The 17,481-nt window shown below is 41.0% G+C and overlaps 1 protein-coding gene and 2 non-coding genes across 3 annotated transcripts in view; 2 read left to right on the forward strand and 1 right to left on the reverse strand.

The window, feature by feature from the left end:
* Nucleotides 1-10,580, reverse strand: part of ACAA2 (acetyl-CoA acyltransferase 2) — a 30,472-nt gene extending 19,892 nt beyond the window's left edge. Inside the window, exons 1-2 of the mRNA XM_057699422.1 lie at nt 10,452-10,580; nt 763-929 (exon numbers count right to left, since the gene is read on the reverse strand). Coding sequence (XP_057555405.1) covers nt 763-929; nt 10,452-10,467 — 183 coding nt within the window. The 5' untranslated portion in view covers nt 10,468-10,580. The remainder of the gene's footprint in view (nt 1-762; nt 930-10,451) is intronic.
* A 517-nt stretch (nt 10,581-11,097) lies between these two features.
* LOC130832163 (small Cajal body-specific RNA 17) lies at nt 11,098-11,234 on the forward strand. The gene has a single exon (XR_009048240.1). It is a non-coding gene; the product is annotated as a small Cajal body-specific RNA 17 (non-coding RNA).
* A 78-nt stretch (nt 11,235-11,312) lies between these two features.
* On the forward strand, nt 11,313-11,395 carry LOC130832155 (small Cajal body-specific RNA 18). Its single transcript, XR_009048234.1, has one exon. It is a non-coding gene; the product is annotated as a small Cajal body-specific RNA 18 (non-coding RNA).
* The last annotated feature ends 6,086 nt before the right edge of the window (nt 11,396-17,481 follow it).

A 17,481-nucleotide genomic window follows, 5' to 3' on the forward strand; every position in this document is an offset into this window, starting at 1 on the left:
CGCAAAAACTTGTACACGATGTTCAAAGCAGCATTATTCACAGGGGACAACTGTACACCTCTTTCTGAGCCTTATCCCAGCTCTAAGAGCGGAAAGCACTCAGTAGAGGAGGTGGCAGTAGCCTCAAGTCTTCTCAGCCTGCCTTACCCAGTCTGGAACCACATTACAAACCAGGAGAACAGTGATTAGGGCCCCAGCACTGTCAGTGGCAATGCACTCAATGGAGAGCCTCCATCCCACCAATGAGGTCTGGGAAGAATGAGAGTCCCCACTTCTTGGCCACACTTTGAAGAAATATCCAGCTTTCAATTACTGCAAATGAGTCATCTATTTTGTACACCATGCATAGCAAGGAAGAGGGTAACGGAGCTTCTTATTTACCACAAAACACTGACCAAGCTCCTACTGTGTGCTAAGAAATTACCAGAGATGTGTTGCATTGCTTGGGTTTGCTACGCTCCTCAGGTGGCACACAAAGTGAACCAATTTACTTCAGATAAGTCAAGGAAATTAATTTGCTATTTAAGAAGCAATGAAATGTATCCCAAGTCCCAGATAGGTCCCAGATAGATATATAGTTTCCAAATATGTGCTCTTTTGAATTATACATGCCATTGTTTCTGGAGTCAAAGGGCTGTTCAAATTATGAATACTTTTAACCATTATCAACTAGTACATCATTATGACATGTTAAAGGAATTATTTTTAGAAACTGATAAAAGAAAGCAATAGGAGTGAATACCTCCCTTCTGCCCTACTAACCTGTATGACATTGCCTACAATCACACTGTCAATAATTTCAGGTGAGACTTTGCCAGCAGCCAAGGCAGCCTTGGCAGCAGATTCAGCCAAGTCAGTAGCTGTGAAGTCTTTCAGAAGACCTCCAAAGGCTCCAAAGGGTGTCCGCTTAGCAGCAACAATGAACACACCTATTGCAAAGAGGAGAGATTTATAAGCAATTACAGGTTCGTCAGTGTCCCTAACATGTTTTAAATAATTTCACTGTGAACCTTATTATAAAGTACAATTTTCAATAAATAACTGAAAATCGGGATTTCCTAGGTAGCACAGTGGTTGAGAATCCGCCTGCCAATGCAGGGGACACGGGTTCAAGCCCTGCTCCAGGAAGATCCCACATGCCGCGGAGCAACTAAGCCCGTGCCCCACAACTACTGAGCCTGAGCTTTAGAGCCCGTGAGCCACAACTATTGAGCCCAGGTGCTGCAACTACTGAAGCCCATGCGCCTAGAGCCCGTGCACCGCAACAAGAGAAGCCACGGCAATGAGGAAGCCTGCGCGCGCCACAACGAAGAGTAGCCCCCACTCACTGCAACTAAAAAGAAAGCCTGCGCACAGCAAAAAAAAAAAAAAGACCCAAAGCAGCCAATAAAATTTATAAAAAAACAAAAAAAACAAAAAACTGAAAATCTTTGTCACATAATAATGTATACAATGGGTCGCACTCACAGAAGCAGTGCTAAGAGTTATCATTTTGATCAATACCTACATGCTGGCACCAAGAACTGCACGGCAGGCTAGGATGTAAATCCCTTCCAGCTAGACAACATTCTTAGAACCTGATGATCTGCAATATTAGAAACATTTGTATAAAATGGAAATGCCTCTTCTATTTCCTGGAGTATATTGCCTAGTCACAGAATCAAAGAATTTCCCAACTAGAAGGTACCTTAAGGTGGTCTGAGGTCAACCGCTCACCCTATAAGAACTTCCTCTAGAATATTCCTGACAAGAGGTCTTCTCTAACTTCTGCTAAAACACTTTCAGTAAGAAGGCATGCTCCATTGTGAGAAGCAATGTGCCTATGAATGGGCAACACAAACTAACGATTTTTTTCTCATACTGAGCTGGCTCAGCTTACCAAGTCTTCCACCCACCAATCCTAGTTCTATCCAAATGCATCCCAAACTCAGACAGATTATATAGTTTCTAGAATATATGCTGCCTTGAATTTGTATTATATATATATGTCACTGCTTCTAGAGTCAGAGGAAAACTCAAATTACAAATCACATGTATTTATTTATTTATTGGCTGTGTGGGGTGTTCATTGCCGTGCACGGGCTTTCTTTAGTTGTGGTGAGCAGGGGCTACTCTTTGTTGCAGTGCGCAGGCTTCTCACTGCGGTGGCTTCTCTTGCTGCAGAGCAGAGGCTCTAGGCTCATGGGCTTCAGTAGTTGTGGTACACGGGCTTAGTTGCTCCGCAGCAAGTGGGATCTTCCTGGACCAGGGTTCGAACCTGTGTCCCCTGCACTGGCAGGTGGATTCTTAACCACTGAACCATCAAGGAAGTCTCCAAACTATTATCTTTCATTCTTAGAATAAAATGGGCAAAACAGATCCCCTTTATCATGGGTACCCTTCCAGTATCTGCAGTCAGTTAACCTGTAAAATTCCCCAGACCTGATGACTCCTTCCCCAAGTACATAAAAAGCATTGTTTCAACAGCTCTTTTTTTAAGATTAATTCTGGTTGTTTTCCTCTAAAGACAGTCTAGCTTGCTAATATCCTATTACAATGTGTCAGAGTGTAACAAAGTTTCCTACAGCTGACCTAACCACAAAGGATACAGGGGAATTATGGATACATCTATTATTGCAAAGACTACAAATTTGCATTATCACGTTGGTTCAATTGGTGGCCCTGTACAGATAAATACAATCTGTTCCTTCCCAAAGCACTCTACTGCCACCTGCCAAAAAAAAAAAAAAAAAAGTTATGGTTAACAAATTTATAATGACTATGATGTGAGTGGCACCCAACTAGAGTTAGGAAATGCAAAGCCTGCATACTGGGGAACAACACTGGTTACAGCAGCTTCATCACACTAACATTTATTAGGCACCTACTAAGTACTAGACATCTCATCACTTGTCATATAATATCTAATCTTCCCAACAACTCTGCAAGGTAAATATTACAGTTAACACACAGGGGCGGGCTTCCTAGGTGGCGCAGTGGTTAAAAATCTGCCTGCCAATGCAGGGGATACGGGTTAGAGTCCTGCTTCAGGAAGATCCCACATGCCACAGAGCAACTAAGCCCATGAGCCACAACTACTGAGCCCGTGCTCTAGAGCCTGTGAGTCACAACTATTGAGCCCATGTGCTGCAACTACTGAAGCCCACGCGCCTAGAGCCTGTGCTCTGTAACAAGAGAAGCCACGGCAATGAGGAGCCCGCGCACCACAATGAAGAGTAGCCTGCTCTCACTGCAACTAAAGAAAGCCCGTGCACAGCAAAAACAAAACAAAACAAAACAAAACAAAAACAAAGACCCAACACAGCCAATAAAATAAATAAATTCATAAAAAAAAAAACAACACACACATAGGGGCACTTAAATGTATGATGGACTTCATGCTTGATGCTTTGCATACACTAACTAAATTCTCCCAAAGACAAATCTGAGCACACATTTCCATATCTTGACAAGAAACTATGTGGCTTTTAACAATGGATTTGTGCCCAGATATTGGCCTATAATTGAGATCATTCAAACATTATACCATTATTGGTATCTAAGTACAATTCTTCTGTTTATGTTAGGGATCTCTTTCCATGGAACAAACTAAACCTATCCTAAAAAAAATTCCAGCTTCTTCTTTATGCCTACTTTGAGAAATTTACAGTCTAAAAGAATGTCAGGAGCAACATATATAATTTAGAATAGATCCAATCAGTTCTTTACAGATAAAATATTCAGATATTTACAAAAAGCCATAAATATTAGTTTGGTGCATTACAAATGTTTTCCTCTGATAGATGGGTTATTCTGTGCTACTGTGCCTTCCTATATATGTCCTCTAATCCTCCTTGATTAATAGTCTCTGTCTATTTTTATACTGGCGTTTATTTCATTTTTCTCCCCCCTTTGCTTGCCTTCTTGCTAATTTTGGTACAGTCCTGCTTCTGGTCACTGCCTAGTATGCTCCTATTTGACCAACTCTCCAGTAGACACTGACGATATATAAGAATGGCTTCTTCAAGTTCTTGGAGAAAGAACAAAAGCAGGCAGCTGTACAGGAGATAATGTGAAAAGGGAATAGCACAGGGTGAGCGTCCAAGTTATTTATAGCCTCTAACTTGAAGGCCAGCAGCCCACACTGAATAGAATGGCTAGAATTCAGAAACTCAAAGTCTTGCTGGCTTGAAGAATCAGAGAATTGAGTCTATGGCAATCACAGCTACTGAAAACTGAGGGGGGATCTGTGAAAGAAAAGTACTACAGTGGAAAGCCCAAATATCTGGCTGAATCCTTAACCATGTATCTGTGGGGCCAACTACAAGCACCTCGGCTAAGCCTAAATGAATTAAAATTAGATTTGAGCTACTGCCCTTTACAGGGTAGACAGACTTTGCAGTTTGAGTTCAGCCAAATTAAGTGCCTGCAAAAATAGTTAATTAAACAACTGATGTCAATACTTTCTGGAAAGTATCAGAATCCAGTCTCTACAATGGTTCACCTGTACTGTCCACCACATAATCCAAAATTAATCCACGTATGAAGAAACAAGAATACACAGGCATATCTCAAAAGATATTACAGGTTTGGTTTGGGACTACTTACTGCAATTAAGCAAGTCACAGAATTTTTGGTCTTCCAATGCATATAAAAGTTATGTTTGTACTGTAGCCTGTTAACTGTGTAATAACATTATGTCTAAACAAATGTATATACTTTAATTTAAAAATACCTTATTGCTAAAAAATACTAACCATCACCTGAGCCTTCAGTGAGTTGTAATCTTTTTGCTGGTGGAGGGTTTGAAACATTGCAAGAATCATCAAAATGTAACAGACACAAAATGAGCAAATGTTGTAGGAAAAATGGCACCAATAAAGCTGCTCAATTGCAGGGTAGCCACAAACCTTCAATTTGTAAAAAGAAACCCGCAGTATTTGCAAAGCTCAATAAAATGCCTGTGTCTCATTCTTAAGATAAAAGACAATAGGGACTTCCCTGGTGGTGCAGTGGTTAAGAATTCGCCTGCCAATGCAGGGGACATGGGTTCAAGCCCTGGTCCAGGAAGATCTCACATATCCTGAAGCAACTAAGCCTGTGTGCCACAACTACTGAGCCTGTGCTTTAGAGCCCGGGAACCACAACTATTGAGCCTGTCATGCCACAACTACTGAAGTGCGTGCACCTAGAGCCTCTGCTCTGCAACAAGAGAAGCCACTGCAATGAGAAGTACACACACCACAATAAAGAATAACCCCACTTGCTGCAACTAGAGAAAGCCCGTGCACAGCAACGAAGACCCAACGCAGCCAATAAATAAATCAATGAATATTTTTTAAAAAGATAGAAGACAATCAACGGTGACCAACCCCAAGATGACCCAGATGTCAGAATTAGCAGACAAGGATTTTATTTTTTTTATTTTCTATTTTTTCCATTTCTTTTTCTTTTTAAAAAAAAATTCTTTTAAGCCCTTTATTGGAATGTAATTGCTTTACACTGCTGTGCCAGTTTTTCCTGTACAATAAAGTGAATCAGCTGCATCTACACATATATCCCCATATCCCCTCCCTCCCGAGACTCCTTCCCCCCTTCCCTATCCCATCCCTCTAACTCATCACGCATCATCAAGTTCATCTCCCTGTGTTATGCAGCAGCTTCCCACTAGCTATCTATTTTACATTTGTAGACAAGGATTTTAAAACAGCTGTCTATCATAACTATGCTCAAGGATATACAGAAAAATATGTTCATAATAAAGGACAGTACATCTCCACAAAGAAAAAGAAGCTTAAAAAAAAAGGCCAAAGTGAAAATTCTAAAACTGAAAAATATCTGAAATAAAATATACACTGAATGGATGTAATAGCAGAATGGAAGTGAAAGGAGTAAGATTCAGTGACCTTAAAATAGTTAAACAGACATTACTTGATCTGAAGAACAGAGGGGAAAAAAAGATTGGGGAAAACAAAACAAAACAAAAAACATGGACAAACCTCAAAGTCTGACAAAGGAACAAAGGCATTGAATTCAATGGAGAAAGGACAGTCTTTTCAATAAATGGTGCTGAAACAACTGGACATCCACAAGCAGACAACAATGACAAAGCAGACAGACTTTACACCTTCCATAAAAATTAGCTCAAATTGGATCAGACTTAAATACAAAATGCAAAAACTATAAAACCCCTAGAAGATACCACAGGAGAAAATCTAGGTGACCTTTGCTTTGGTTTGGAGATAACTTTTTAGATACAACACCAAAAGCACAATCCACAAAAAAAAAAATTTGGACTTAATTAAAATTGAAAACTTCTGCCCTTCAAAAGATACTGCTAAAAGCACAAAAAGACAAGCCACAGACTGGGAGAAAATACTTGCAAACTATTTATCTGATAAAGGACTGGTATCTAAAATATACAAAGGACTCTTCAAACTCAATAACTAGGAAACAAACGACCCAGTTAAAAAATGCATGAAAAATATAGACACCTCACCAAAGACACTATAGATGGCAAATAGCCACATGAAAAGATGTCTGACATCATGTTATTAGGTAACTGCAAATTAAAACGACAATGAGATACCATCTCACAACTATTAGAACGGCTAAAACCCAAAGCACTGGCAACACCAAACGTTAGTAGGGATGTGGAGCAAAAGAAACTCACCCACTGCTTCTGGGAATGCAAAATGGTACAGCCACTTTGGAAGACAGTGTGGCAGTTTCTTCCAAAACTAAAACTAAACATAGTCTACTCATATGATCCAGTAATCACGCTCCTTTGTATTTACCCTAATGAGCTGAAAACGTACGTCCACACAAAAACCTGCACACAAATGTTTATAGCAACTTTACTCATAATTGCTAAAACTTGGAAGTAGCCAAGATATTCTTCAGTAGGTAAATGGATAAGCTGTGGTACACTCATACAATGGAATATTATTCAGCACTAAAAAGAAATGAGGTATCAAGTCATGAAAAGACATGAAAGAAACTTAAATGCATACTGCTAGTGAAAGAAGCCAATCTGAAAAGGCCACACACTATATGATTCCAACTATACGACATCTAGAAATGGCAAAATTATAGAGACAGTAAAAGGACCAGCGGTCATCAGGGGTTGGGAGTGGTGGGGAAGGAGAAATGATCAGGTGGAGCACAGGGAAATTTTAGGGCAGTGAAACTACTCTTTATGATACTATAACGGTAGGTACATGTCATTACACATTTGTCAAAACTGACAGAACTATACAGCACAACAAATGAAGCTTAACGTAAACTATGGACTTCAGCTAAGAATAATATATCAGTATTGGTTCATCAATTGTAACAAATATACCACATTAATTCAAGTTGTTAATAATAGAGGATAATGGAGAGAGGTGAGGAAGTGTATGGGAATGCTCTGTACTTTGTTCATTTTTTCTGTAAAACTAAAAGATAAAATACAGATTCAAGCTCAGTAAACCCCAAATTGAATACATGCAAAATACACACACACACTCACTCATCGTGACACATCACTGTCAAACTTCTCAAAATGAAAGATAAAGCGAAAATCTCAAAAGCCAGAAAAAAAGAAATATTGAATACATGAAAATGTTTTGAATGCACACTGACTTTTCAGAAACAATGAAGGCAAATTTCATTTGCTTCGCCATAAATTTCCTTCCATGAATTTCTTCCTTGTACTTCATGATCTAAGAAAGCATTTTTAGGTGGGAAGTGCTAATAGTGAAATATGAGAAATCTACAAAACAGTGCGTAAGAGAGAGAGAGAGTGTGTGTGTGTGTGTGTGAGAGAGAGAGAGAGAGAGAGAGAGAGAGAGAGAGAGAGAGAGAGAATGAAAAAAAAAAGCAAGAACATCCCCTTTCCTGACATCAGTCTGCTTACTTGCTGCTCCCAGGCTGTGAAGGTTAGCATGAGCAAGGCTAACACTGAACTAATACAATTATTTTGAATGGGGAAAAAGCTATTAAGCGTATTTTAAAAAATAATCCGGCACATGCAGGCACAAAGACTAGACGATCTAAAGGATTTTTTCCTACAATTTCATAAACTGGATACCATGGCAGTAATTATTTGATGTGATGTCAATTTTGTGTGGGTGTCTAAAACTTAATTGTTAACACCCAGCTAAGATCTTATGTACTTTAAAAGGCTCTGAAAATTCAGAGGCTAAAGATTTTTTACTGAAAGACAGTGAAAAGACATATCCAGAGCACAGTGAGTCAGAACGGCCTGGCAGATTTGACCATAGCGGAAAAATAACACTAGAAGAGAAAGAAGAATTCTGCCTTCCTTTCTATTACATTGTTAGGTAAATATTTACTCATTTAATTACAGCAACTGCAGACAGCAACCAAAGCTAATAAGGAAAACTGCCGCTTCTGTATCCATTTCAGTTTCAGCATTCATCTGGCAGCTCCCTGACCGCTACTCCCCCACCTGCCTTGAACCCTTGCACAAACATTCCCAGCAAAGCTATGGACCAGTAAAAGAGTTAATATTTGTTGAGTGCAACCCTTCTACCAAGCCCAGGGACCGCTGTTAATAAAAAACCAGGCATTGGTTCTACATGGATACAGAAATCTGATAAATTAATGACAATCTTTACCAAAGTCAATCATGCTCCCAACCAAATCTGTCCTTTTCCCTACAAGAATCAGTCAAACGTTCTCTCTTACCCACTAGTTCTGCAAGCACCTATTACGCTACTTGAGAGAAGCGCATATCTGTAATGTGTTCTAGCTAACCAATAACAATCAAAACACTAACTACCATTATAGACAAACCATTCTACCTTTCTGGACATCAGTGTCCTCAACCATAAAACAGGGAAATGGATAAAAATATGACCACTAACTTTAACACCACAGTGAACGGTATCCCAAATTTATCAACTTCATACTTCCTTAATGCAGGTGTTGATATACATCCTTTCCCCTTACTGGGTTCATAGTTTCCATCAAATTTTCAAAGGGGTCTGTATTAAAAGAAAGTGGTCGTTCACACTGATAAAATATTATACAGAGAAATCAATAAAAATATAACTTCCTTTTAAAAAAGATAGCTCACAACAATGCAGCTTTTAAATAATTTGGGTTTCCTGAATACCTCATCTACAAAAAAATCAATATGTTGCTTTATTACATTCAGAATTAGAAAGAGCACTGACAAATTAAATCTTTTTGTCTCAGAATACCTATTTTTCACTTGAACGGTTCACATGTCATTTTGGCTCTTCTGAGCTTCAGATCCCCTTAACCAACTGCCTACCTGATATCTGCACTTGAGCACCTCAATATTCTCTTCCAAATCTATCCTTCCCCCAGTTTCCCTCACTCCATAAGTAGTATCATCATGAACACAATTCCTCAAACCAGAAACTTCAAGTCATTCTTGACATTTCCTTCTCACTGACCTGCCACATCCAATCTATCACCAGGTTCTGCCAAATCCATCTCCAAATCTCTCTCAAATCATCCTTTCCCCTTTTCCCCAATTCCACTGCCTCCAACTTGATTCAAAACCATCATTTGATGTTGCCTGGACTCTTGCAATATATACTTAAATGGTCTTAAATTGTCCTCCTTGCTACACAGGCAGCCTCACAGCCCCGAGGAAATGGGGGCAGATGGGAAATCAGATCCTGTTATTCTACTTTAAGGTAGAAGACTGCCTCCCTTCTGAATTCTGAATAAAACCCCAAAGAGCCCACAGGGCCCTAGACCATCAGAACACTGGTTCTTATATCCTGCCAAGTGTTTTCCTGGCCGGGACCTGGATATATACATAGTGTTCCATCTGAAGGTTCTTCAAAGGACACATAAAGATAAGCTTTCATATCCTTAAAAGTAAATTTCCATCGACTGCGACCATTTGTTATGAAAAGGGAGTTTACATATTTTTTTCAGTTAATAACCGTAGAATTTACGTACTCAGTGACTGCACTTTTCTGGAGTCACTCGAAAGAATGGAAGGGAAAGGGGTTAACGCAGGTTCTCCAACAGAACGCCCCCGAGCATTCTGGGGGAGGGCCCTGGGGCAGAAAGTCCCTGACGACTCCAAGAGAACATTCCTTCCTCCCCCCGCCCCTGCCCATCCCCGTGACCAAGTCCGAGGCCGCCTGGCGCTTACGGCGCCCCAGTAGCTGACCCAGCGGACCTCGAATGACGTGGGTCACGACCGCGCAGAGAAGGGAAACGACCTTCAAGGTCAGAAGCCAGCACACCGCAGTCTCGACTCTCAACTGGGAGATGCAGCCCGCAGGGCCCCGGACCACCATAATCCAAGAAAGCCGCTGGGGCCTTACAAGCGTGTTTTCTCCTGAACCCAAACAATGCTTTCGGGTTGGGTTATCACGTTCCCTTTACTACCAAGGAGACCACCACTCCCTGCCGCGACCCGCCCCCCCCCCCCCCCCCCCCCCCAAGCGCGAGAGAAGCGGGGCGGCGGCGCTCACCTCGGGACAGGGCCATGGCGGAGGTCGCGAGCAGCAGGCGGCGGCGCACGGAGCCTCTTCCCCAACGCAGACGCGGCCCCCGCAGCCACCCGGCTTTTAAGCGCGCGCGGCTGGGCCGGCGAGGCCACGCCCCCGCCTGGCCCCAGCGAGAGCTCCCAGCCTCTTGGCAGGGCGCATCCCTCTTTGCGCCACTCCTGGGAACCAAGGGTACCAGAACCTCCCAGGGACACCAGCTTGGACAAGAGAACGGTCCTCGCGAAAGGATTTGTGCCCCAGATCGTTGTTTTAAAAGGCTGTCTCTGTTTCCCAGTGGAGAGAATGATTTGACTCGACTCCGTCCATCGTATCCCCCGGGCTTCTATAAACCCGCCTCCTCCTTCCAACAGGTAACTGATATCACTGAACATCCTCACTTCTGAACTTCCTTAAACGTGTGACGAGGCGGTCGAAAGTGTGGAAGGCCTTTGAGGGAGGTGGGGCGCGGCCGGAAGTCGAGTGCGCGGGGCGCGGAAGACGGTGGGAGGGGTTAGGCTGAGCCGCTCTCGCAGAGGCCTAGGCCCGTGCGCTCCGCGAGGGGACCAGGCCCGGGGAGGGGGCGGGGAGGTTGGCGGGCGTGGGGTGCAGCGAGGGGCGTAGGTCAGGGGCGCCCCCGGGTCCACGATGTAGCCCCCCGGATGGAGCCGCAGTATTTTCCTTATATGATCGGGCCCCACGGCTGGCGGTGCTGTGGGCCTGAGAGGATTATGAAAACGTGTCAGGCGACATGGGGCCGGGGAACCGGGGCCTGGGAGATTGGGGGGAACCGGTTAGGCTAGCGATGAGGGAGGTTAGGGAGGCCTTTTCCGCCGTAGCTGTGAGCCCTGGTCGATGATGACGTGACCACTGCGCAATCTGAGTTCTGGGAACCAGATGATGGAGTGTGTGCTGAGAACGGACTGAGACCGGGCGAGCCGGAGGCGACCCGGGCAAAGAAGCGGCAGATCCCCAGGGCCGGGGCTCGGAGGACGGCCAGGATGCCTCAGCCTTGGTTCGCGTGGTTGGGAAGGGATGGTGGGAGCCGCTGAGGTGTTTGGTGAGCTGTCAGGAGATGCCCGCCCTAGAATCCAGCTTTTCAAACGCCTTCGTGGCCCTCTCACATTGTGTGTTTGTTTTTTTAATCCGACGTTTTTATTATGAAAACTTTCGAACATGCAGAAAAGTGGAAAGGCTTCTGCGGTGAACAGCCATATATTCAGCACGTGTATTCTACAGTTGTTAGCATTTTGGTGTATCACATCCGTCCATCTGTTCTTTCATCAAGCCATCTTTCTTTCTTTCTTTCTTTCTTTCTTTCTTTCTTTTTTTATGCAGACCTTAGTACATTTCACTCCAGGAATCCTTTGGCTCACTTTAGAGGTCAGTATTTACAGTTCTTTAAAGGCAAAATTTCCATGTGTTCAAATGCGCAAATCTTAAATTGGTTGAGTTTCACAAGTGCATACACTCTTGTAACCCAAACTAGCCTCAGCTTTCAAAATATAGTTAGAACATGTCCATCGTTATAGAAAATCCCTTCGTTTCCCTTTTGTTCTCCCAGTTATCCATTGTTCCCTTTTTTCTCACCGTCTATTGTAATTTGACCCTCTGGTTTATTCCTTTTCTTTTTTCTGTTGCTTTGATATGAGCAAATCCAGGAAATTGACAGTTTTCTATTCAATACCTAAGTTCTGAGGCTATTAACTTAAAAAATATGTATACTTTTTCACAAGTGTATATAGTCAGTGGAATTTGGGCTTTGAATAGATCAAAGCTTCCCACACACCCGATAATGATTTTTTTCACCTCCATATTCTGGCTGATGAGCAAGAGAGTGATAGTAAAATAAAAGCTACCATCTTTGGGCACTTTGTGCCCAGCATTGCACCTGGCACTTATGGATGCTATTTATAATTTGTATACTCAGGCAATATGATTATTATATAAAACAGAATAACATACAATTTATATAACATCAAACGAACCCTAAATGAGGGACATTCTGTAACCCCATGAAATAGATAGGAGTTTTTCCTTTCTCGTTTTATAAATGAGGAAGCTTAGACCCAGAGAAACAGAAGAATTTGCTGAGGCCTCAAATCTAGAAAAATCATTGAATTATGAGTTTGAATCTTTGATTCTCAGAAGCCCAAGGCCCATGTTGTTTGTCCAGGGTTTGTGGCATATGGAACATAGAAGTGGGGGTAGAAAAAGAGACGGGTATCATTAGCTAAGATATATGTTATAGAACACAGGAGAGGAGGTGAATGTTATCTTCCTTGGTGGAAGAAATAAAGTAGTTGAAACCTTGGTAAAGGTAACAAACTTGTATATGGTGGCTTAGATTAGAAGATGCATTTGCTTTTTTTGGCAGGGGAAGTGTCTGGGGTTATGAGGTAACGTGTGGTTTCGAGTAGGTGGAGAAGTGAGGTAATGTGTCACTACAAGATGCTTAGCCTTTCTCAACCAAGCTCCTACAGAAGGTGATTTGAATGACTATTTTCCTAATTCTCCCAGGGATGGTACAGAGCTGGTACCATTCTAGATGCACAGGAGTTATTATTATACATATAATGGATACCTTAGAGCATTAGAACTTGATTTATGTTTGAAGGCTGGTAACTCATAATCAAATTGAAACCAAACTGGAATTCATTAGATGATCGAAAATCAACATGTTTTATCTCAAGCTGACACTCAGTGAACTTAAGCCAGTCAAATGTGTTTTGTAACGAAGAAAATAAAAATCAGAAAACATGTGCAGTGAATTATGAGTAAGTGTGAGATACAGCGGTAGAGCAAATAAACAGATCTCTAAAAGTTATGGGTTTTTCCATTAAAACTTTCTAATAGTCCAAATGCAGAGTAAATTCGTTGTCTCTAGAACTACTGATAAGGGTATTAGTGTTCCTCAATAAGAGAAAAGGGCAGGTTCTATTCAATTTGTCCCCCATATATTTATTAAGAAAAGTTGAGATACCATCACTAAGTGTCACAGTTTCCCACTCAGTACCTTACAGATCATCATCAGCAAGTCCTTCCAGATTTCCTAAGTTTTCTGTAATTAAAAATGTCATGAAAATGGATGGGTTTGAAAACCATTGGGTAAAAAGTTTTACATACATAAAAACACATGCATCTATGTACAGATATTTACATAATCTCAAAGTATCATGAAAAGGAAAAGTTATCCATACACTAGAGAAATCTTGTGGGTATTACCTTGACCTAATGACCAAGCTTAACATTATTAATGGGACAAACTGACATCATGCACCCTCTTGATGCACTAGGGACATAACCTCACTTATCTAGGATTTCTCCAAGGAAAGTCTGACTTGAATCTAATCATAAGGAAACAGATAAATCCAAATTGAGGGATATTCTGCAAAATAACTGACCCGAACTCTTAAAGAATGTCAATGTTGTGAAAAACAAAAAAGGCTGGGAATGGTATTGAATTAAAGGAGATGAGATGGGACAAATGTAATGTGTGTGGGCTCTTTAATTGGAAGCTGGATTTACAAACAACAGCTCTAAAGAACAGAATTGGGACAGTTGGGGGAACTTTCTATAAATTGCATGAGATGGTAGTATTGACATTATTTTCCTGATTATGTTAATTATATTGTAGATATGGCAGAGATTGTCTTTTGTTCTTAGGAGATACACACTGAACTATTTAGGGGTGAAGAGTCATGATGCTGCAGTTAATTACCAAATGACTCAAGAAATGCACACAAATGCACCGGCAGAGAAGGAGAGAAAGCAAATATGGCAAAACATTACCAACTAGGGAGCCTAAGTGTGGAGTATATAGTTGTTCATTGTTCTGTTTTTACAACTCTTTGGTAGCTATTTGGCTTTTCAAAATAAAAATTGGGAGGAAAAGTCTCTCTCAAGTAAGCTGCAAAATCACCTGAAATAAATTATATTTAGTTCTTTTCATGTTTAACCGTATATAACCAGGTACATATCATACAACAGTAAATACATCAAAATTAGGTATTTTGTAATTTTTAAAATCTAGACATGGGCCCTCATGAGATTTAAAGTTACTGATCTAAGACATTTAGCTTTCAGTATTTTTAGAAATGCCCTATTATCATTTCTTTCTGTAATTATATTTTTTTGAAAAAAAAAAGAGGAGTAACATTAGTGTAAGACTGGAAATCAATGAATCTATTATAAATCTGTAAATTCTAATGTTAAGATTTCATTAGGATTTCAGAAATAACCAGATGTGGGAAACCAGGGATCATGCAGAGGACAGTAACTTGGAAACACCTGCGGAGGGCACATGACGGCTGAGTGACTGTAAACATGTTCTGAAAACAGAACCAATCTCAAAGGAAAACCGACTGAGATAAGTCAGTCACGAAGCCCGATGGTGCCAGCTCCGGGTTGAAGCTTAGCTATACTCCCTAGTAGTGATAATATACACAAGGCGTTCTGTTTTGGCTCTTCTGAAGTCTTATGCCTTGTGTTTTTCATTATTTTGTTTTATAATTTGATCCCTGCTAGAATGCTTTTGATCTTTCTCAATAAATATGCCATGGGAATCAGAGCAAGGGGCTCTTGACTGGCTTGGTCTTGAGTCCCCTGACCCCATGCTTTCCTATACTCTTGTGTGAATTTTCTTAATCCTGCCGTGCCACTCACATTCAGGTTCATTCGTGTGGAGGTTACCTCCACAACCAGACTCAGCCCTATCTTTTACATTTTGTGAACAATTGTCCTATACTTAAACTTCCTAGAGTGCTCAAAATTGATGGTAGCTTAAGCAGCAATGGCTTTAGAAGTTTAAGTAACAGAAACTGGGAAAGCTGGTAGAGTTGGTAGGGGCTATGACAGTGTTAACAAATGAGTACAGTTGTCCCTCAGTATCTTAGGGGATTGGTTCCAGGTGGATACCCAAATTAAGTCCCTTATATAAAATGGTATAGTATCTGCATAAAACCTATGCACATCCTCCTGTATACTTTAAGCAATGTCTGGATTATAGTACCTAATACAATGTAAATTCTATGTAAATGGTTGCTGATGCATGAAAAATTCAAGTTTTGCTTTTTGAAACTTTCTGGCAAAAAATAGTTTTTATTTGCAGTTGATTGAATCCATGGATACAAAACCCAAGGATACAGAGGACCTTGATTTTAATAAATGAGACAGGTGAGTTTGCTAATCTCGAGTAGCTGGGAAAGTTATGTATGTGCTCATTGTTAATCTAATTGCTTTGGTGATAACTTCAAGTTTTGTTAATTAAGAGGCAGTTATTACCTTGGATGTGGTTTTGTCCTTATAACAAATACCTACTCTACAGAAAGTTTGAGTTGCCAAACAAGCACACCAGAAATGAAATGTAGACACTGATTTGCTGAACTTATTTGAAATTTACCCCAGGTGTAGACGTGCTCCCAGTAGCTTAAGACATTATCACAAACTTAGGTGAAAGAATATATACAGTTGACCCTTGAACAGCATGGATTTGAACTGTATGGGCCTATTTATACACAGATTTTTTCCAAACGTAAATACTACAGTACTACATGAGTGGAGGTTGGTTGGAATCTTGGATATGGAGGAACTGAGTATATGGAGGGCTGATTATAAATTATATGCAGATTTTTGACTGTATGGAGGGTGGGCTCTCCTACCCCCCCATTCAAGGGTCAAGAGTATTTGTCTTTGTTCCTCTACCTGTTTGGAAGTTACTTGCTGTGTCTATATTGTTACCAAGCCTTAGAATTTTATTTAGTAATACAAGCACACCTCATTTTATTGTGCTTCACATTATTGAGGGTTTTTTGGTTTGTCTGTTTGTTTTGATTGGGTTTGTGGCAACCCTGCTTGGAGCAGGTCTACTGGTGCCATTTTTCCAACAGCATTTGTCACTTTCATGTCTCTGCATCACATTTTGGTAATTCTTGCAATATTTCAAGCTTTTTCATGATTATTATATTTGATATGGTGATCTGTGATCAGTCATCTTTGCTGTTACTATTGTAATTATTTTTGGGGGCCTCTGAACCACACCCATATAAGATGGCAAACAATCAATGTTGTGTGTGTTCTGACTGCTCCACTGATTGGCTACTTTTTCATCTCTCGCCCTCTCCTCAGGCCTCCCTATTCCCTGAGACACAGCAGTATTGAAATTAGGCCAACTCATAACCCTGCAGTGGCCTCTAAGAGTTCAAGTAAAACGAAGAGTTGCACATTGCTCACTTTATATCAAAAGCTAGAAATGACGAAACTTAGTGAGGAAGGCACGTGGAAAGCTGAGCTAGGCCAAAAGCTAGGCCTTTTGCAAACAGCCAAGTTGTGAAAGCAGATGAAAAGTTCTTGGAGGAAATTAAAAATGCTACTCCACTGAACACACAATGATAAGAAAGGAAAACAGCCTTATTGCTGATACAAAGAAAGTTTTCATGGTCTGGAGAGAAGATCAAGCCATTCACAACATTCCCTTAAGCCAAAACCTGATCCAGAGCAAGGACCTAACTCTCTTCAATTCTGTGAAGGCTGAGAGAGGTGAGGAAGGTGTAGAAGAAAAGTTTAAAGCTAGTAGAGGTTGCCTTATGAGGTTTAAGGAAAGAAGCCATCTTTATAACATCAGACTACAAGGTGAAACAGCAAATGCTGATGTAGTAGCTGTTGCCAGGTTATCCAGAATATACCTAAGGTAATTAATGAAGCTGATTAGACTAAACAACAAATTTTCAGTGCAGACAGAACAGCCTTCTATTGGAAGAGGATTCCATCTAGGACTTTCATAGTTAGAGAGAAGTCAATGTCTGGCTTCAAAGCTTGAAAGGACAGGCTGACTCTCTTGTTAGGGGCTAATGCAGCTGCTGACTTGAAGTTGAAGCCAATGCTCATTTGCCTTTCTGAAAATCTTAGGACCCTTAAGAATTATGCTAAATCTGCTTGGCTTGGGCTCTATAAATGGAAGAACAAAGCCTGGATGACAGCACATCTGTTTACAACATGGGTTTCTGAATATTTTAAGCCC

This window comes from Hippopotamus amphibius, chromosome 11 (genome assembly GCF_030028045.1).
Source record: "Hippopotamus amphibius kiboko isolate mHipAmp2 chromosome 11, mHipAmp2.hap2, whole genome shotgun sequence".
Classification (NCBI taxonomy): domain Eukaryota; kingdom Metazoa; phylum Chordata; class Mammalia; order Artiodactyla; family Hippopotamidae; genus Hippopotamus; species Hippopotamus amphibius.